A 22,775-nucleotide genomic window follows, 5' to 3' on the forward strand; every position below is an offset into this window, starting at 1 on the left:
GTGGGCCTCTAATGACTGCTCTCCAAGCATCTGCTAAGATACCAGAATATATCACAGCTGACTGCATGCAGCTACCCTGATTTTTTGTCTCACAGCTGGTTTTGCACAGGAGTGCAAAAACACATTCGCTGTGCCCATTCTACCTGTGTTTGATGATTAACTTCAACAGAGCAATGCTGGGTTTACCTTTTTGCACATGAGGCCAGAAATGGGTGTACTGTCTCGTTATTTTTTCTTACTTCATATAATACTTGGTAATATAATAAAATCTTCACAAGAAGCAGAATATTTTAGTTGGGTGCCTAAGAAGCGGGCATTTGTTCCTGAAGCACAATAGCACCAGTGTGAAAGTGCCAATCAGATGGAGTATAGTCTCAGCGTACAGTAGGTTCACATGTAATTTCCAGAATAAACACTTCGGCTATGTACACAAAAGATGGAATAAATGGGAAGCAATTCTGGCTGAGCAAACCAAGTATTCACAAAGGATTTAACATTTGATCTGATTCAAGGGTCTCTTAATTCACAGATGGCCCATGAGGTGACAGAATCTTTTTCAGACACAGTGTGAAAAAAGCCGCACCACTTGGAAAAACAAACAGGGTCTCTGCAATAGCAGAAGTGTTCTGCAGGGAATCCCTTGTGACTTGAAAACTTTGGGTGAGAGTGCAGTAGGTAACAGTTATTACATGGCTATTCCAATACAAGATGTCAGGGGTGCTGTCCTTAGCAGAGATGTGAAATGTAGTAAATCAAGATGAGTAACTTTCAGCCAAGAGGAACTTCGCAAAGATCCTGTTGGCTCAGCTATGGAAGAGATTCTCTGGCTCAGTAGATAAAGCCTACATACCACTCAGAATATCTTCTCCATGAATATCAGTGTTTGTTTGGGAAACCAGAGCATTACTATCTCATACTAAAAATGCACTACTTGTCATGAAACAGCAGCTTGAATCTCTGCGTACAGAGAGGGAGACAACGTGTCACATCAAGAAGGAACTAATCTTTAACTACTGTGTATGAGCAGAATTTACACAAACTCAGAAAAAAAATAGCAGATGGCAAATTTTGCAAAGCTTTGTCTCTGAGTCGTTCCATCATCAACCAGGATGGTGAGGATTCTGCTAAAAAACAAGCCACAATACTAACTTACAGTAAACTCATACTGTTTCAGCTGTTACAATAGCATCTATTCTTAAGCCACACCTGAAACTTTACCTGGAAGATCTTATTGCCAAACTTGCACACTTTCACTTCCTCAGGAGAGATATATGAGACACACTCCTTGCAGCAGTGGTCTTTGCTTTTATTGCATTCACCAGGAAGTAAGCACCTCTTCTTACATATCACTGTTGAATCCTAGGTAAAAGGACAAAAGGAAATCATTAAATCATCACCAAGATATTTGTGCTCCTGTGTGTCCTTGCCATAACATTTCTGCTTGCTTAATCATTGCATCCACCCAAGCTACAGCCCAACTGTTTTGAATAGGTCAGCTCAGAGAAAATAAAAATTATTTATTGGATTAAGGGAATCTTTCATGGTCTGTGAAGCTAAAGATCAGCTTGTACTTCTGTTGGTCTGCAAAATCTTACTGATTTGGTGACGCTTTCATTTTTTTGCCTAGGTGCAAAAGTGCAAGTGGCCACAGTCATGTTAGGGAACTAAAAAAAAATCACTGTCCTTCAGCAGAGATGTGGTAATTCACCATTTAGAAGCTCCTCTTCCACTGTAATGTAAACTTAAAGAGGATCACATAGTCTGAGTAACCTCATTTTGCATCACACAGAATCAGGCATCATGGCTCAGCTGAGGCAGTCAGTAACTTTAACTTTCCTAGCACAACTGCAAGTGCTCTTCAGATCAGATTCTCAGGGACCACACAAGATGCCAAAGAAGAACAGTATCAGGGCTTACAGTCCCACAGCCCTACGAATTACTGCTAAGTCAGACAAGCCGCAGCACACAATACCAAAGCACTGTGGACTTACCTTGCATGTACACATTGTGCAGTTGTCATAAATAAATGAGGATCCATTATCATACACGTTGCTGTGAAAGAGGCAGCTTCCAAATGGGAGGTCAAACACTTTCCTCTGCCCTGAATATAAATAAACAGTAATAGAAACAGAATGTGGTTGAAAAGATGCCATATTGTCAACAAAAATAGTAGGGCTTATTGTCACCAGACCAAATTCATGTGCAATGTGTCATTTGCTATGTGTTTCCATTTTGGTGTGAAAAAAACATGTACTTTTAACAGTTCACTGTTCTTCTAGCACACATTCATCTGTACAAATTCTACCATAGGAGGGAATATAAATATGATTTATAGGATGTTTATATTGGAAAAATCTTTCTTCTCCTTCTCATTATAAAGTGCACAGTGCAGCTAAAGGAATAAGTAAGCACTGCAAACTCTTAGGGTAGTTACACTTAAACTAGTTCAAACAGTCTTTAACTTAATGCAATAACTTATCAAATAAAGCAGCCTTAACTGGTTTTAGCATATCTACCTCAGGGGTTCACAGCAGCCAAACTAAATCAACTCAGTAACACTGATGTAAAAAATATAGGTGTTGTCCAGTCTCAATAAGATAGCTTGGTGTGGGTCACACAACGTTGCAAGAAATACAGGCATTTGCATCATTTATGAACAGAATGAGGGCATCATACGCATTAGTTTCCATAACCCTTAAAATATTTGGGTTTCATGAGAGCGAGGCAAGGTTTAGAGCACTATACAAGGAAGGCAGCATCAATATCAAAACCTCCCTGAAGTCCTGCGGTCCTGCAAGCACTTTCAGATCCAAGTGGCAACACACTTTGCGGTTCTGCAAGCTTCTCTTATTCCTCAGCTTCTTTCTTAGTAGGTTATTTTAAACAAGTGACCATTAGGATACATAAACATCAGCTCTTTACACAAACACTACACTTATCTTTCTGGTTTTGAATACCTTCCCCTCTCTACTTTTGGTGGCAGCCAACTAGTAAGTTCTTTATGAGTGGCTGCCAGTCTCCCAGCTTATCATTTCTGAGGTCTGATGTTAAACAGGCATCAATTCCGGGGTAGGGAATGGCTACTGTAAATACATACAAGAAGTCACTAAGTACTAGGCCAATACTTTAGCTCTCAAACCACCAGGTCTTGACACACTGTAATTCAATAATTCTTGATAAATGTAGAACAGTTTCAAAGACAAAGGTTTCATTTTTCTCTATTAGTGAGCAAAAGGATAAGCACACAACAAAATCCATTGGATTAGCCTTGAGTTTTTACAAATCTAATGTTAAAATAACTATTAAACAAAAGTTAAGAGATAATTGCTATTGTTCAGTTAGACACAATTTGAACATCTCTCTCTTGCAAATTAGCTACCTTGGATTAATCTGTGTTTGGTTAACCAGTTTTCCTTTTACTGTATGTGCATCTTTCTGAAAAGGCTTAATTTCTCTTGCAGGACTGACATATGAAATCAGTTGAGGATGCTCAGTAGCCCTAAAAAGAACCGCTCTACATCCATACACACCACTTATGGACAAAGCCCAGCCATAGTCCCGCCTGTAACACTTCTACCTCTCTATGTGGGGCCAGGACTTCAGCTGCATAACTTATGTCAACAAGTGAACGAAGTCCAGTTCTCTCTCACACCCTCTTGCCATGTCTTGCAAACCACCCAGCACAATACCAGGTGGCCAACCCAGTTCATATAGTTGGTAAAAAAACACTGACAAAGGAGCTACCACTTTAAAAGATGTGGTGGTGAAGATATTGGTTTAATAGTTGACTTTGCTGGCTCCTAACCACTAGTTAAACTAATAATTCAAGTCCCAGTAGAGTCCACAGCATTCTTCTAAGCTATATACGCTGAGTATCAGGAATTCAACTGCAGGGAGGTCCTCCACATGTTACTTTAAAAACTATGCCTCATCATCCCTGAAAACATTTCTCTTTCCCAACTTCCATGCAGTGTGCTACACATCCCTCAGCTCTACCTCCACTCCAGAACTCTCAACACGTCCCTGTGAATAGACATTATCTATTCACAGGTATATGACATGCTTTACAGCAAAGACCACATAAAATTAAAATCATTATTATTAGTGAACTCATTTACAGGCATTTCTAAGAGGGAAAAAAGAATGTAGAAAAATCCTCATGAAGCAGTCAAAAATTAAAGCTGGGTTTTCAATGCCTAGATCAAGGAGGAGAAGGTTCAGTTAGGAAAAGCATGGGGTGGAGAGCACAAGGGGAGTTTACAGAAGGAAAGGAAAAATGTCCTCAGCCAAAATAGAAGCTCAGTGTTTGGACTGTTCTCCTTTCCATTTCATTCCTCTACTGTATTACTCTTTGGTGTCGCGGTTAAATGTTCCAGGCAAATATTTATCTATAGGACTTCTCAATTAACAAATAAATAAATAAATAAATTTAGGTTTGTTTCAAGCAGTCAAAAATGTTCAGTATTATGAGAAGCTGGAACTCTCTATGGCTTGCTGCTACCAAGGCCAGACTTCTCTGTACCCCTAACCTACCCCTGAAAAGAGACTTTGGAAAGTAGTAAAGATAGGGTCAAAATGACAAAAAGTTTCTGTTGAAGAACGGGGAGTTATCAGCTCTGAAAATTTTTCAAACCTGGTTATAACCTCGTACAGCAAATTAAAGCTAATTTACTTGGTAGGATGCAAGTGCTCCTTGTTTATGAAATAGAGGGACACATGCTTGAGGAATGTTAACATGTGGGATCTGTGGACACTGTAAGTGCAAAATAAGGACTCTCCAAAGTCACTGCCTTCCTTGGCATGACTTGGAAGAACTAGCCTTTCTTAGAGGCCTCTGACTTACTGCTTTAAAATGTGTTGGAAAGACGTAATTGAAAATATTCCTGGCTGAAACTGTGATTCCACCTTAAGAAGGCAGACTCCTGGGTCCTTGGCCTCTCTGACAACAGCTTCTAAGAATGCATTTTCAGTCCAGAAGTTTCCTCTGACCTGCATTTCCTCAAAAACAAGAATGCAAATGCACACTCAAATAAAATTATGAGAGGGTGAGGTCTTTTTCTTGTGTCAGACTCCAACAAAACATTTCCTCCCGCCTCAACCCCCTTTGTAAAACATGTGTAATGAAGGTGGGAAACATGTCTATATTTGTCTCTCTAAGCAAGCCAACTGGTCTATGCTCAAATGCTCTTCTGCGGCTGCTTGCTTAGTACCACCCATCACAACCCTACACACTGACCCTGAGTACCTGTTTAAACCTGTACATTATAAACTCCACTGGACAATACTGTCTCTTCCACCTCCCACAATTTACCAGGATTGTGAAATACTGGTATAAAAGACGCTACTCAGAAACATATTGTATTAATTACAAAATTCCCAGGAAAAACACACTCACCTAAGCATTTGGGGCAACACTGTCCAGCAGGAATGTGACTGAGGTGCTGGGGACACGAGAGAATGGGGCAGACTTCTTGGATGCACTGTGTCCTGCCACCCTGAAGGAAAATAGGCTCAGTTAAAAAAAAAAAATAAAGCAAAATGTCAAGTAGACATGCACACACCCACACAGACTGGTAACAAGTCTTGAAAAGCCTTAGACAAAGTGGTATCTGCCAACAGAAATTTCTGCTTGCATCAGGCATACAACGAACGTGTACAACTGTCCTTCGACACTTTCTATATTGCTTGCAGAGACCTTGGATTATTCATATTTTTTCATTCTCTCAAGCAATGAATGTAATGGTTGAAGAAACAGTGTCTTTCTATCTTATTTCTTGGTGTGGATATGAGAAAACCAGGGAGAATAAAATCATTATCCATGAACCTTTCCGGATGTTCAAAAAAGTTATTGAGCAATTTTTTACATTATTCTTCATCTCCTGTGCCATGCCCTTCTAGGCTTGTCTGGGACAGGGATTAAGTGCTGAAGCAAGATGAGAGCAGGTGTTCTTCTGCTATGTCCATGACCTCAGAAACCAAATAAGCCAAATCACTTAAGAAAGCACATTCTTGTTAGTCTCCAAGTGCAACTATGCAAACCCAGGTCTGCTTCAGAGGACTGAAAACCAAGAGGGTATATGAAATTTTGAGAATGAATGAGGCAAGAAGAATAAAAAAATAAGCAACCTGGACTGGATATATCCTGTTGTATTAATGAATATCAGAAACAGAGAGAAGCAAAAAACACAGCAAAGACAAAAGCACAGAATATATGTCTAAGATATGTCTAAAGTTTTTATTCTGCTCTGTTGCCTGATTACTTCACCGTGTTTATAGAACACTGTGTTTAGCTCTGGAGCCTCTACCAACATGTGCTCCATACGCTCATGAGAGGTCCAGGTTGTTAAACTTTAAAAATCAGTCCACCTTCGTCTTACCAAGAGAAGTCAGCCCTTTTCATCTAACTGTCCTGCCTTATTTATCACCCAGAGCCACAGGCTCATCCCAATAATAAGCTTTGTGTTCCTGGATGCTGTGATGGAAGACTTATGAACAGTCTCCTCCCACCTACATGCTGGATGCCTCTCGGGGCTCCCTGGGGAAAGATGGAAAAAGCTGTTCATTTTGAAGAGCTCTGTGCCTGAAATGATGGTATGCCATTCCACTCCTAATGGCCTCAGTGAATCATGTAAAAGCTTTTACGCACAGGCAGACCCACATATACACTATTATACAGAAAATAACATACTGACTGTACCCCCATTCTATAATAAGTTTTCAGGCACTGAAGTCTAGCTGTCCCATGGGGCTACCAAAGCATCCTGAATGCACATGGCTAAGGACTGCTCATAATTCTTTCACTGCGGCATGCAGGAACACAGAGTTTATTGTAGACTGAAATGACTGCTCTAAATTAAGGGTCAGACCAGAAACTTGACAAAACTAAATGAATTCTTCACTGATGTTCCTTATGATGCTCAGGGAATAGCCCTGTGAAAAGAGACACAGGTGCAGAATGAAAGAGAAAATACCAAAGAAGGGCTCTCCGAAGCAGTGCCGTCATTCAGCCCAGGGAAAAAGGCTAAAAGACAAAGTTCAAATTTCGGTGACAATTCAGCAAATGGGAAAGTAGGGCATGGAGGCCTCATTCAGCCTGCTGTCAGGATCAGGGATACATCTATGGAAGATAAAGCAATGCTCCAAAACATGGTGAGCACTGGTCCTTTCTTGCAACCTTGCTTCTGTACTTAATACTCACATACCCTATGCCTCTATAGAACTGCTCTGGAGTCTTGTTCCTCTGACAGACTGTATCAAAGCTCAGGCTGAGCACATTATTGAGACATTGCCTTTGCAGCCTGTTGCATAGATATTTTTTTTTAAATACAAAATGCCATGGATAATACTGAATATTTCTTCATTTCAGCCTTTTGTTTATAGCTCCTTTTTAACCTTTTGTTACTGGCCCCTCCTCTGCACAAAACTAAGTCCAGTTGCATTTCTCTGTTTACCCCACTGCTTCTCCTGCTTCCAGCTGTAATGCTGTTTTTTCTGACTTGCTGCTGTCCCAGACAGGCTCTTCCAGGCTTGAATATCATGCTAGGGTGCAAGTTCAAAAACAGTCTGAAACAAATCAACATGTACCATTTAAAGTAAGACTAATTCTACTTGCCCTACAGAGCTTAGAGAGATAGCTCATTGGGCACTATAAGGAAATGTCAAAATCTACAGAATATTTCTATTTTCTTAAAAGCCTCAGACATCTCAATTCAAAACTCACAAAGCATTCAGAATATGAGTTTTCAAAGCAGGATTAGCTAGTCCTGCCAGTGCTTTAAATTGCATGGAATAGAGCCGCATAGAAAAAAGTGCAACAAAAGTTCAACAGAAAAAATCAAGGGAAAAAATAACTCCAGAGAGCAGAAAGGCTTGCTCTGGATGGCCTAAGCCAGGGTGGGAACTGCACAGTAAACACCTTGCCTCCTCCACCTCCCAATTACATCTACAGCTTTTAGCTCACATTTCCCTGTTAAGCATAACATCTCCCAGGCAGCCAGAATATTCCAGGTCCGAAGCAACACCTTCCAGTAAAACCAAACCTGAATTGGAAGCCAGCACAGACCAATAAAGCACAAGTGACATCTGCTTCCTGTGAGAAATGCTATTCAAGAACTAGGCAAATAAATCCTTGAGCAATAGTTACAAGAAGTCTTAATCAGGGGATGCTGCTGCAAGTCCACAGTCCTCTGGAGGTAACAGATTTTGTAAGAAATCTAGTCTACAATGAAAAGATTCACTTTCCACCGCAGAGACAAACAAAAACACTGTAACTCCTGCTGCCACCTCGTATCTGCCAAACAAAGCAAGAGGCTCCCTGGCATCGGCTCAGAGGGCGGTAGGGACTGAGGTATTCTTTCATCTCAGCAGCCTTCTCAAGAGACAGAAGAGAGGGGAAGATGAAATTGCAATTTCTAACTCTCCCACGAGAGGTCCATCTTTGAGAAAGACCTAAAATGAAAGCACGGAGCTAGTCTAGCTACCCATCCATCCACTTCTGCTAAGCTCCCACCTCGACTATGACACCTCACTGTTCAATAAAGAAGGAGAAACTTGGAGAGTTAAGAGTGTAGTTTCTGGGCAGGCTACCCATGTGCCTGATTCATGGCCTGTGTGTTAGGACAGACAGAGAGAAAAACGTCTGCAGAAAAAAACTGTCTGTCCAAAAACTCCCTAAAGGTTGGGAGCCTGCTGTAATTAATCTCCAAAAGCCTTGGGTTTCATCTACCATGGGGGCGAGAACAGTGACCACCAACAGCAGAAAGCATTCATGAAATCTCAGGACAGAGGTTTCCATAGTCCCAATTTGTTTGCTACTGATAATGGGCATGTCTAAACTTAATAATATTTTATGTACATGTTATTTAATATTAAAGCTTGACTTCAGTATTATCAAGACTCATGTTTCTTGTGGGCATCTCATTTTCCATTTCACTTTCTGGCTTTATCTCTGTGCTTTAGTGAAGCTATAAATCATCTAAAAAAAACACCTCCCTAGTTTTGCCCTATGTTCAATTTGTGCTTGAGAGACTCTGCTAATCCTCCAACAGAAGGTAAATTTCCATTGATTTTGCAGAACATTTTGTCTAAGTTAGGGTTCAGTCCACAGTGGATTGTAGGAATTTATTTTTAACTTTCATTCTAGAAGAAGTGTGAAAGGTTTAATCTGCTACCAGTGAGGCTATCCTTACAGGGGAAAAAAATTATAGAGAATTATCAAAATTACATTTCTCTTAACTCCAAGATACATATTCCAGACATCTAGAGCAAGGTCAGATGCACACTGTAGCCTCAGCAGGGGTTGCTGTAAGAACTAAGACAGATGTTCAAGGTTTTCTCCAGCTATGAATAAAGATTTTATGCCACCAGAATGAAAATTACCTTTAAAAGTTCAACAGGGTCAACTACTGAGTAAGTCTGTCCCATGCCAGTGGCAAGAGAAGCCACAACTGTATGACTGTTTGTCTTCAACCACTCTAGCACAGTGCAGGTTACTACAGCCACCATGAACATATTGAGACATAATTTTTGTGACAGCAATGGCATAAAGGCAATGAATAGAAATCCGCTGACAAAGAGATAGACATATCATTTGAGATTCAGATAATGATGAGTATTACCATTCTGGAAAGAAAAGATTAAGGCATACCAGGACTCCTATTTCACTACACCACATTTGCTACTGTGTATAAGGCTTCCTATGTGAATTGGATAGTATATTGGCTCGCATACACTTGTTGGTCACCAGGAGCTCTGTCTGACGTATTAACTAATGTGGGATAGTAAAGACTTCCACTGCCTCCCAAATGTGTAATAAATACATAAAACAGGTCAGCAACGTGTACTATGCAAACATCTTCAAAACACCCCTGGAATCACATGACTGTAAACCCATACCTTGAGTTTACTATCAGATGTACAGTCCCTGATGTGTCATGTAAGCAGACTTCAGGCACAAAAGTGAGAGGATACTGTATTTAGAGTGCGGCTTTAATCTGGAAATAAAATAGGTGTTCTCTCCCAAATCAGATGAAAGACACTCCGGTTCTTACAGGAATGCTAGTGCAGTATGTGGCAGACAGCCTCTGGGAATAACGTCACCCTTACATAGTATTTCAGGGTCCCTGAAACAGCCGTTGTGCACAGTGAGAGTTCTCTGGAAGGGTCACGGGAGGGAGAAGGTTTTTAGGAAATGTGCAAAATAGCAAAACAGTTGTCAGCATAAAAGCAAACAGCACATCAATCAGTTCAGCAGACAGACTGACAAGCCAGAGCTTCCGACATCCCCGCAGCCTGATCTATTGTCTAGACTAGGATTTTAAAAACGCCTCTTTAGAACGTATTGGATTAAATTCAGAATAGTGAGACCTCGAGCTTTAGTTCAAAACAGCAGGTATTTGTACTGCCCTGTGTGTGCTAGATTTTTAAGCTCTGGATCTAGATCTCAAACCATATTTGCTGAGATATCTATCACGGCTATAGGAAGGCTTTAGAAAGTGGTCCTAGTGACAGTCTAAAGTGGTGTCCTAAGACTGCATGTGCAGCAAATGCTCTAAAGAACTCACCTTCATTTTAATACCAGGCCATGCAGATTAGTGTGGATAAAAATTATTGTCTTAAATATCTTAAAAATCACCTAAAATTTATACAGATTAGAAAGGGTAAACTGAAAGATTCTTATGAATAAATTTCTAGAGCAAACTCTGGGGCAAAGGCACAATTCTTAAAACTATCCTTTCCCACCATTTTCTCTCAGTCTGATGCGAAGGCATTCCTTGACAAAGCCAAAAGAAACCTAAAGAACTCCACCGTTAGCAGGTAAAAGAGTTTGTCTCTACCACCTCTCTCTCCATATGCACCCTTATGATACAAGTAGTTAGGTGTACTCTTTGTGTCATCAACAAGCTGTATTAATAAGAAAGTTCGATTAGTTGTCTCCAACTACTGTAAGTTCATGTCCCTGATCTCCTAGCAAATGCAAGTGCTGTTGCAAAGTGTCATAGAGTTAGAACATCTTGACCTAAAACCAGGAACTGAAAAGCCTTCCTCTTTTGAAAGTTAATTTGTATGTGGTTGTATCCAGCTGCTGAGGAATTAACTAAATTATTCATTAGTTAGTAATTTAGGGTAGGATGAAGCCTCTAAATACTGTCATGCTTTCCATCAATCAAACACCATGTGTACAAAGTGACGTGTGTAAGTGCTAAGCCAATCCACTCCTGCCATCTATTCCACTTCTCGAAAGCCACATTTCCTGGGATTGCTTAGATGAAGAAAAGACATTTTCATTTTTCAGAGGGAAGTGCTGTGCTGTGTTTGCTGAAATATCACAGGATCCTCCTAGAGAGCATGCTGTTGCAAGGTATAGCTCTCCACTTTGAAATCAGACTGCTGGGGACCTGCTGGTCCTGGTTCTTTCAAGTTTCGAAACGCAATTTGCACTGACTCTCCTATGGGAGGAGGTGGAGGACCAGGGTATTTACTGCCTTGGGTGAAAGGGAACATTCTGGAAAATAAAATCTTGGGTTGCACAGTAGCTTCCTTTAAGTATGCACAGGCAGAGACAATGCTCCTAAAATTTCACAGTTGCAGGAACTGCAGAAGGGCTCCTCGGGGAAGGTCACACAGCGCTCTGCTCTCAGCCAAGGGACTCAGTGCAACCAGCACTTGGTCATATTTCTCCAGTCTAATAGCACTGTGCAGAAGTGTTGCTGGGATTATATTGCATCTGGCTTCACAATCCGGCTGAAATCAAATAGCTCACTGACCCAACAGCCTAGCTACAGAGTCTAACAGCTGAACAGCCAGCAGCCCTCTCTCCTCCAGGGCTTACATGCTGAGCTCTTGGCTCTGTTGAAAGTGATGTTGTAAATAGCCCCTCTTCACTTGGAAGACTTGAAAGGTTTAATCGCGGTGTGTACTCTTCCCCTTTCAGGCTGATTTCCTAAGGAAAGAAGGCTTATGCAGACACAAACCAGGCACACCTGTAGCTTGTGAATCCCTCATCAGCTCCAGCCCCAAATATCAAGGGATTCCTCTGAAAAAGGTAAATAGAGATAAAATAGCAAAAATCAAAATGACATTAAGATCTCGAAGACTTTAAGTTCCTACAAATTTTGTCAAAACCGGACTGCTGCAGACAGTAGAGAGTCCCCAGTTTCTTTCCCACAAAGAACACCAGAAAGCATCCCCCAGTGTTAGGCACCAGCTGGCTGTCCAGCAGCATCTCCCAAACCTCCTGCCTTTTGCTTGGTGCTCATGTCACGGAGGTGCTGGAGGAAAGCTCAGATTATTGCAGTTAGGGCAGATAAAGGAGCAAGGGCCGCATATCTCTAGAAACAGAGCTTTGTTACTTCTGCTGCTCCTGGAATATCTCTATTCCTAGATTAGCAGGGTCAATGGGACATAAGACAGGTCTGTGTCCCACACCTATTTCACCATTCCCATGGGACGAGGTACTTTTCTTCTTATCTTTCCTGGGTTTTTTTGCCCAGTACCTACACAGATTCATGATACCTGTGTTGAGACTGGCCCTCAACTACTCTGAGTGCTGGATGCTTCCAGCTGGAGCCCACATACTTGTTCTCCTTTGAGAGCTGTTACTTTATTGATCCTTCTCCTGGACAGTTCAACAGCTCAGGCTTTTTCCAGGGGTAGATCTGTTTCTCTCAACAAATCTCTCTTGCAAGCAGAAATAACGTGTCCCACAAACTATTTTGTCTTTCATTAGGTACTCTAATGTCTCTAAAGTTACATGCAGAAGGCAGAGCTTTCAACTCTGTAATATAAGTGCCTATTCCTTTTTCTGCTAGTTGATAGTGAGTTAAAAAAATTCACAGTACCTCTCTACAGCTCAGAGATGTGTGGATTCACACTGCTCCTCAAAAACCTTTGTGGGCTGTTTAATTATCCCAGGCATTATTCCCAGTAACGCAGCATCACTTCTCAGAATTGTTTTCCCAGTGAGAGAGTATCTAAAAAGTTACCTTTGTTTTCTCAACCTTAACGACAATGCTCAGTGCTAAATAGCAGGTTAGCTCTTGCTTTCAGCATGGAAATGATTGGCCAGCATCTCAAATCCAGCTTTTCCTCTAGTTTTAATCCTTTCACATCACCTCCATCACTTGCTGCCATTTCAAACTCTTCCTTGCTGCAGGTCTCATTAAACTGATTGCTGCTGCTGCACCTTATATAGTCCATGCTGGGTAGTAGTATCAAAAGGCTTCAGACTTCTGAAATTAAAACTAGCTCTTTATTAATAGAGAGCTACTTAACAGAAATGCCACAGCCACAGGTACCACCACATGTACCCTCCACCCACGGTGTTTCCTATAAACCAGACATCCTTCTACAGGCTATGCCTCCCCCACTGATCTCCTTGCCAGTTGCTGCACAGGGCACACTCAAACAGTGCCAAGTCATCTCTCTGAACGCTGCCAGGGAAAACGGGGATAGGGATCTACCGCCATACAGCACCACTAGAGCACAATGCCTTTCTATAATGCTGGAGGTTAGAAGACATACATCTGGTGGAAAAGCTGAATTTTAAGGTGGGATGTAGGCAAGGACTGCATCAAAGATCATACAAATCAGTGGGAGTCTTTCCACTGATTTTCAGTCCACTTTGGATAACATTTTGAACAAAAGTCCCAGAAGTTGCACAGGGCAATGGTGAAATGTGAGCCAAGATAACTGCATAAGCAGGAATGGGCCAGGAGGGCAGCCCCACACTGCAGAAAGGGGCAGAGCTCTCCACCACCCCGGGGGCAAAGAGCAGCAGCTTCGTGGGGACAGCAGAAGGGAAGCAAAGACATTGGCAAGGAAACAATTCTGGCATACCACTGCAGGAGAGAGTTCAGCTATTTGTGATTAATTTAGCTGTTACACCAGAGGTCTCCAGTGACTATGGAAGCTTTGCCATGAGCCACATGATTATTTATTTCTCTTCTAAAAAGAACTGTTTCTATGAAAAATTGCAATAAAACATGTTATGCTGGACACTGTCTATGGCCAGAAAAACTATTAAAAACCATTAACAAGCTTCTTCAGCTTATTCATCTCCCATCCCAGACAATAAGAAAGTTAGGGTTAAATCCAAGGGACTTTCCTAACTTCAGTTATTAGAAGCAGAGCAGTAGCTCTGTAAAGCAGGTCCTGGCTTCTTGCAGCCATGACTTTTCCCCTGAATCAGTTGGAGTCTGCTTTGTTTTCATTGGCATCAAGAACACATGAAGCACAGTCCAGTGGGTGTACAGTTGTGTATACACCAGCAGTGCATTTGCATAATGTTTCAAAGTCCTAACCCAATGCTTGCAAAATGATAGTCACTGCCACAATGTCTTTACATAAATAGCACTTGCTTTTCATAAGATAGACTTGCACAAAGGTTTTCCTTTTTTTTTTTTTTCTCTTTCTGCTTGTGATACTACCTTACAAGCTTTTCTTGCTATGTCCTACAGTAAACAGTACTCCTATAAACCCCCCACTTTGGCAGCTATTGGCGACTACCTTCACCCCCACTTCCAATTCCCACATTACAGTGCAGTACTGGCCTCCCTTCTGAGAACAGCTTTTCCTTCTGAACAGTCTGTTTGCAGAGATACACAGTTATTAAATCCCTCTAGTGTCCCCAGTGTGTTTCTTGCACACACAGAATACTAGTACCATTGTGGTCCCGAGAAAGGTGACAATTCTGACTCTCACTTCATCATCATTCTTTAAAACACTTGGTCACAACATGAAACTCTACAGATGTATCCACACAGCTTTCCCCCAGAGCATTAGTTTTAAATAATTCGCCTTAAGTTATCTGCAGGACTAAATTGCAAGACTTGAGTGAATTAAATCTCCAAATGCCCAAATTCTGACATCTGGCATTTAGATACAAAATAAAGGCTTTCTTCTCAGTGGTGTAGATACTTTCCTGTAGACAATACGAACTTCATTTCATTGCATGGTTTGAAGCTTCATTTTTTGGAGGTGCAAATGTATAAACAAGGTCATGAATAAAACCATCTAGGGTTGTTCTTGGAAGAGGAAAAAAGTACACCATTTAGAAGAAGGTGCCTACACACCTGAATTTGGAAAAGTTATTACTAGATCAAAACCTGCCAGAATAGCCCACACCAAGTCACTGTTCCATTCAAAAGCAAAGAGAACAAATCTCCTTCAGTGATTCTGGGCAATGAGGTATTGGAGAGGTTGAGACTTAATCCTTCACCAGCTCTTTCTACAATTTATGGATGCCCTTGCCTGAAGGTTTGATGATAAAGCACACTGGTATCTGTAGAACATCCATGTAAAATAAATCATACTGCTATAGTAGTAATAAGGATACTACTTCTAGCTTTTTTCAAGACCTTTATACATGCACGTACCCTCCTTAAATGTTATGCTCCACGTATACTGCTGAGGTAACCTCAGGAAATATAGGATTACATATGCACTGCTTCCTCAAAGCATCCATCAAAGGTTTTCATTAACAGGAGATCCTGTTTGTCCTAAGCACTTAGCAAAGAGAGTTAAAAATACACTCTAAAGTGTTATGCAGACTTCAGCAAGAGAAAGTGCTAAACTGCAGCTCATTCAGAGGATTTCTTGGAAATAAAGTTTTAGGAAAACTAGGCTACCTTTATGAAACCAGTAGGTTACGAAATTGTTCCTACAGTGAAAACAGTCACAGTGGTAGTTTCAGTCTGCCTGAATTGCTGTAGGATTAGACTCACTGAAGGCCAACAGTACTTATCTATAGTAACATCCCTAATATCACAGTGCACAATTACACCGCCTTGTTCGACCTAGAGCTGTCCCTCCCCAGAGATACAGCTTGGCTTTACTCCAGGGTAGGGCACACTCTAGGTTGTGATCAAGGGAAAGTAACATATTTTAGTCTTAAACACAAGCCTGAGCAAGCAGTACTCAGGAATCTGCGGCTCTCCAGGAATAGCCTTGGGAAGCACTTTGATTAGGAATCATTTACAAGTCACAGTTCCTCTACTGCTTCCTCTTTCCTCCGGGGTAATGACTTACAGAAGCATCAGCAACAAATTCTGACATTTCCCAGTCCTGGCTAGCAAGACTGATAGGTGAATCACAGTCTCCCTCCTTCCTAGCTTGCAAACCATCTGCACATGCATGGGGAGAGGGTGGATGAAAACCTAAGAACTCCATGCCTCCTTCACATCCCTGCATGGACCATGACATACACTCAGGTCTGCCCTGCCTTTTCTTCCATTTTTTTCCCAATAAAGTTCATATCCAGCTACTGCTGTTAATTTATGGGTGGGATCCTGTTGCTAATTACTGGCTTCTCATTGGCAGGAATGCATCTCTAAAAGGCTGATTACCCAGATCTATAAAGATCGTGGGTTCCTCAGGGACAGCTTAGGCATGATGTAGAACTTACAGAAATATGGGTTTAACCATTTAGGCACTTATAGCATGCCAGGGCTGGCTATATTTTGGCCAGGCCAGCTCTTCTGGCACCTGCCTAAAGGCCTGCTGCTGTTCTTGCTCTGGATCAGCACCATTAGGGCAAGCCAGCCAGCTTGACACTTATCTCAGAGCTAAGCTGACGTGACATTCACAAACTGGATAGTCTATCTAAATTCTTTGTGAGGCCATATACATAGGCCATGTTCAGGCCACAGCACATGGCCAACTTCATTCAAAAAGACTGCCAGAGGAGTTGGAAATGTTTGTATCTTCCTTTCCAGTAACATCCTGCTAACCAAAGCACTTCAGAATAGAGGCGTAGCCTGAGGTAAAGGCACTCCATCATTCTCTTGATAAAGCAAGACCAAGCAGTCAAAAATGAAATGATCCATATGAAACCATTAGGTTGTCTAGAAAGAAGGATTATGTTTCTAGAGCCTAATGAAGAGGGCACATACCCCAAAGGAAGAATTCACATTCTGGGACTTCACACAGAGAGATCTTTCTGCATTTTACATTTCAAAAAATACTTACATCATATTAATATTAAGAATGGGGGTCACACCACTTGCAATTGGAAATGCAAATTACAATGCATTCTTATATTTGGCTTACTGCCTCATCATCAAAAGCCATTAGTAGTCCCTAAGAGCAAGCAAATAAAATTTGGGTTTGGTTGCAAGTGTAGGTCTCTCCCCGGCCCTGTTAACTCTCCTTTGTACCTGTCTAATGATGTAAAATGGTCTTAAAATCAGTGTAAAGTGACTCATTAAAGATTCCCGTAGGAAACAGAATCATACATTTTATGCGTAGGATTTGTTGAACTACTGAAAAGAAGTTAATTAGCAGAGCAAAGACATTTGAAAAAATGTGAATTATTTATATTGTAACCCTCATCCCACAGGCAGAGAACTTTGATAATTTACTTCTCCAAAAGTTCTTGTCTTTTTTTCCCTACTCTTTTTTTTTCTTAATATGCTCCTGAGATTACAATCCAGAACTCACTCCTCAGCAAGTTTTCAACATTTGCAGTGCTCTCAGCTGCACGCACTTCCAGTTATTAACCTTTCCTCTGTTCACGCTGGCCTTGCAGGGAGGTTCTCTGATAATGTGAAGAAGTGTCATTTGAAATTATTTTAAAGCAGAGAACAGCTACGCACTCCAACCTATTATTGTAAGTTAACACTAATGGCAGCTATACCTTTCAAAATGATACAATATTTTTTACTATTTAAAAAACAGACCCATCATATAAAACAGCTGCCATGTTTATTTAGATAAGTGCTCCTCCACTCTTATAAGTGGAGGCTGATGACAGATGTGTTTTTAAGGCAAAAATATTAACTCTAGAAATGTCAGCATCTGCTTCTTTTCAGCCTAGCCTTACAGATTCACACATCATTTTTCATCCATAAGGAGAGTTTCTTTTTTCTTACAGAGAATCTAAAAACACGGGTGTAAATTACTGGTCCCAAGGCCTGACAGTTTTATTAGCATGTCACTGGTGCTACACGTGTTAGGTCTGATTAGACATAAAGAGCGGCTGCCTTCCACGGCACGTTCCTCGTGGGACAAGGAAGGCTTGCACTTCCCCAACAGGAATTTTCCACCTTACTGTTCCATTTCTGTGAATCGGTATTTGCTAAAGTTATGAGATGCCATACAGAAGTGCTGTATGTAGTTCCTGGGGTTACTAGAAAGAAAGAGATAAAAAAACCACAAACCAAAACTTTCTACTGAATTCAAGGAGTCCAGCCTTCTGCCTCACACAGCTAGCATGCTATAATTCATTTTAATGTATTTAGTACAGTAATTGTTCTTCTTTTAACCACGTACATAGTACTGTTAGTAGATAGAGCACATGAAGCCCTATATCTTACTCACTACATATATACAAAGAACATCTCCTACATCTTTACCCTACGTGACAGAGGAGCTCTGCAGTACTCACATTGCCTCCCACAGAAATGCACGCCAAAAGAAAACATCACTCAAGGATAATTATGTACAATCAAACCATGAACAGATGTATGAACAAACGGCAATTAGAAGGTGGCTGCTAACCACCAGCAATTCAAGACAAAACATATTCCAATTAATGACCAGTTAGAGCAAATTAGAGCTGTAAGAATGGACCACACTAGCTAAGAAGTTTCTCTGGGCAAAATTCATGTACATGTCACTAACCTGGGCCACCTCAGACACAGTGACTATCCAAGACATTTCATAGAATCACAGAATGGTTTGGGTTTGACCTTAAAGATCATCTAGTTCCAACCCCCCCTGCCATGGGCAGGGACACCTTCCACTAGACCAGGTTGCTCAAAGTCCCGTCCAACCTGGCCTTGAACACTGCCAGGGAGGGGGCAGCCACAGCTTCTTTGGGCAACCTGTTCCAGTCTCTCACCACCCTCACAGTAAAGAATTTCTTCCTTATATCTAATATAAATCTACCCTCTTTCAGTTTAAAGACATTACCCCTTGTGCTATCCCTACACCCCCTGATAGAGTCCCTCCCCGTCTTTTCTGTAGCCCCCTTTAAGTACTGGAAGGCCGCTGTAAGGTCTCCCTGGAGCCTTCTCTTCTCCAGGCTGAACAACCCCAAGTCTCTCAGCCTGTCCTCACAGGGGAGGTGCTCCAGTCCCCTGATCATCTTCATGGCCTCCTCTGAACTCACTCCAACAGGTCCGTGACCTTCTTATGTTGGGGGCCCCACAGCTGAACGCAGCACTCCAGGTGGGGTCTCACAAAAGCGGAGTAGAGGGGGAGAATCACCTCCCTTGACCTGCTGGCCACACTTCTCTTGATGCAACCCAGGATGCAGTTGACTTTCTGGGCTGCAAGCGCACATTGCTGGCTCATAGTAAGTTTTTCATCCACTAATACCTCCCAAGTCTTCTCCTCAGGGCTGCTCTCAATCCACTTATTGCCCAGCCTGGATTTGTGCTTGGGATTGCTCTGACCCATGTGCAGGACCTTGCACTTGGCCTTGTTGAACTTCATGAGGTTTGCAGGGGCCCACCTCTCAAGCCTGTCCAGGTCCCTCTGGATGGTAAATCCCTTCCCTCCAGCGTGTCGATCACATCGTACAGCTTGGTGTCGTCAGCAAACTTGCTGAGGGTGCGCTCAATCCCACTGCCCATGTCGCCAACAAAGATGTTAAACAGTGCTGGTCCCAACACCAACCCCTGAGGAACACCACTTGTCACTGCTCTCCGCTATTTTCATAGCACTGGCAGACATGATAAAGGATTTACCACTGGAGACCCATAGCTTCCTGGCACAAGAGCGAGCAGCCAGGTACACTACTCAATGGCATGAAAATGCCCATGCTGAATAACCAAAAGCTGTTGTACCCCGAATGGTAGCTGTTCTCCACAGCTGGCTATCTTTGCTTCACACTATGCTCAGGTTGTTACACTAGACATTTTAGTGACAGTAAGACCTCTCCAGCACGGCTGCATAGGAAGGTGCTGACAAATCTCCTTATTTCAACATTGAGCTGTCCAGAGATGAGACATCACTCCTGGCTTGCCTGCAGGCCATACTGACTTCTTAGCATGGCACTGCACCTAGGTAATACATCCTAGAAAAGGCAGACCAAGAGCGGAGAACTTGAAGCTGCCCACATCCATTTTAGGCCTGTACAAAGCTCTATCACTAAATGACTTAACAAAAATGTTCCCAGTTTTCCTTGGAGTGGGGCAGTGCAGATCTTCTCCTGTAAGAGTAAGTAATGTATTTTTGTAGGTACAAACAATATGCCACGGGCTTTAAGCATAAGCCACAAAGCCAAAAGACCAATTCTTGCCTGAGCAGCTTTATGATCTAAATAGGTAACACAAAGCCAAGGAATGGGAAGCAGCTTAACAAAACTGCAACTGTGACTGTCCTGTAAGCTCTGTGATTTCTTTGTTTGCTTACATGCTTTCTACAATTTATCCTGTCTTTGCTCCTTGGCAAAAACATATTCTTACAGATGGGGCTAAAAATAGCAATGGATGATAGAAATAGAGGACCGAAGAAGGTAACTGTTGCCAAGTGAGCCTGCAAGAGGTCTCTGCAATTGTGTCCAAGTTAAATTGATATTAGAGTAGCCATTGCTAAGGGCTTTCTCTTATTCTCTTTTCTGTGCTTGACAAGCACTTCTGTTATTGGTTACACTTAATATTCCTGAACTCTTAATTTTTAGGATCAATCAAGCATTTAATTTAAAAAAAAAAAAAAGTTATTTTGACTGACATTAAGCTGGTATTTTTCCAATAACACCAGGGGAACCTGACTGGCAACTCCATTTTGTTTGTAATTCAAAGACTCTACAGGGACTTTATTGTCAAAATAATTTTATGATTTCGTTAGGAGAAAATGTTTTTTCGCTCATGGATTTTCAGATTGCAGAAAAAGAGGGGTTTGAATTTTTTGCAAGCGTGAGCACAACTCTGCCAAATCCTGTTCACTTTTAAGTCCTGGTTAGGATTTGCAAACCATCGTATTTTGAGTAGACAAAAAGATTATTTTCGACTTTGGGACTTCCATTTCTCTCAAGGCTTCTGTAAAAATCATGCAGTAAGGTTCTCCAGATGGTAATCTGCAAGTTCAGACTGTCTTCCCTAGCACTAATTAGGACTTATGCAAAGGGAAAAACAAACCAAATCTACTTAGAAGTCTACTCTGCTTTCCAAGGAAGGAAAGTTTAGCAGACATTTGCAGTGGTTGAGGGTGGCCACCAAATCCTGTGTGCCAGGCATTCTCCGGGTGGCATTAGCAAGAGAAGTGTCCTAGGAGAAGCAGCATAGGGCTCTTGATTTGGTAAAGCTATGATAAAGTTTATTCCTTAGATACAAATGAAATAGAAGCAGCAAAATAAGGATGAATAGAAATTCCTACTGGGAGCATCACTCAAAATACTGCCTACTCCTACCATGTCATTTAAGAAAGTGCATGTACCAGAAGCAAGAGAACTGTCTTTCAAGTGAAGACACAGAAGAAAATGCTTCACTCTCTAGATAACAACACCATGATTTGTGTGAGTGAGACCTTCCCCCTCAACTCAATTCTGGTTTAAATGATCTGGAGCAACCAAAATAAATGTAATGAAAAAGGGATTAATTTGCAGTTTTGTCCTCCTCTCAGCCTTCCTCCCAAATATGAAACACTTGCTTAGGAAGGGCTCCTCTTCAAAGCTAAATGAAATCTTCTCTGTATATCCCTTCCATCCGTAGCCCTCTCAAACTTTCTTAATTAATTTTACCGCTGGTTTCAAAGAGCTTTCCAAGTTGGCCCAAATCCCTTTAGATTGCGTATCAGTATTAGCAACGGAAGATATATTACTACTCTCTCTTTTTGTTTTTCTCCCCCTCTTTCTGAAAGGAAGTAAGGAAGGATGATCAGTCATGTTATCACTCTAGAGTATGAGGCAACTACTGCATCTGAAGCAAATTCTGGACTCCTCGTGTAATTTTTATGCACACTACTACTTGATAGATGCTACATTTGTTTTTTCTTTCTGTAGCTTCTTTTTTTTCCTTTTTTATGGCAAATCCTAAAGGAATCAGTCTATTCCATAATAATCTCATTAAGTCAGGACAGGTCTGAATTATGTTTCTTTTTTCTTCCCTTTTTCCAGCTCTACTGCAAAGCTCAAGAAAATTTATTTTTCAAAAGCATCAGAACTCTTATGTAAAAACAATGGACTCTGAGTAAGCAAGACTGGACAGAATATTTCTTAATGCAAGGATTTCTCAAGAAAGGTCCAGGAGCTTTCCAGAGTAGTAAGGTAATGTTTTACAGCCAAATTCACACACAACGTAAGGTAATGCTAGTCTATAAAGGCAATTTGAAGACAGTGAAATAGCAGATCCCCATACCAAAGCTGAACTTAATAGAAGTGATTTTAATGGATTCTTCTTCTGAAGTAATCATTCACTCTTTGTTCCTAAAAGAGTGAAAGACAGGGAGAGAAAAAAAAAAACGTACAGATGTCAGGCACTCATAAAGAGGGATTCTTCTATTTTCGTGTAAATTCTTTGCAGATTGCACCATGCATTTGTCCCATTTGTAAATTCATTAAAAGAGAGAATGAAAAAGCACTTTTTTTTTCCCCAGAGTGAAACCTTTTAATTCCAAGCAGGGTTTCAGAGTGTTATTAGAGTGACATATAATGAAACAGATTATAGCTATTTTTAAATGAGCAAAACAAGGAAAAAATTTTGCCTGCAATATACGTTGAAGAGAATTACTAAAGCCCCTCTCCATCAAAAATCAGAAGAACCAAGAGCACCACAAAATCAACAGTTAACATTTTTAAAGCAACATTCCACTTGTGAAATTTCAGAAGGAAAAAC

General features: G+C 41.2%; 1 protein-coding gene across 3 annotated transcripts in view; it reads right to left on the bottom strand.

Annotated features, from left to right (window-relative positions):
- The window catches only part of BMPER (BMP binding endothelial regulator), a 150,811-nt gene that overhangs the window by 67,748 nt on the left and 60,288 nt on the right, over window positions 1-22,775 (bottom strand). For all 3 annotated transcript variants that reach the window (XM_074858773.1, XM_074858763.1, XM_074858785.1), the window contains 3 exons: window positions 5,396-5,495; window positions 1,992-2,101; window positions 1,219-1,359 (listed from right to left, as the gene is read on the bottom strand). In XM_074858773.1, coding sequence (XP_074714874.1) covers window positions 1,219-1,359; window positions 1,992-2,101; window positions 5,396-5,495 — 351 coding nt within the window. The remainder of the gene's footprint in view (window positions 1-1,218; window positions 1,360-1,991; window positions 2,102-5,395; window positions 5,496-22,775) is intronic.

Source organism: Strix uralensis, chromosome 1 (assembly GCF_047716275.1).
Source record: "Strix uralensis isolate ZFMK-TIS-50842 chromosome 1, bStrUra1, whole genome shotgun sequence".
In the NCBI taxonomy this organism is placed as follows: Eukaryota; Metazoa; Chordata; class Aves; order Strigiformes; family Strigidae; genus Strix; species Strix uralensis.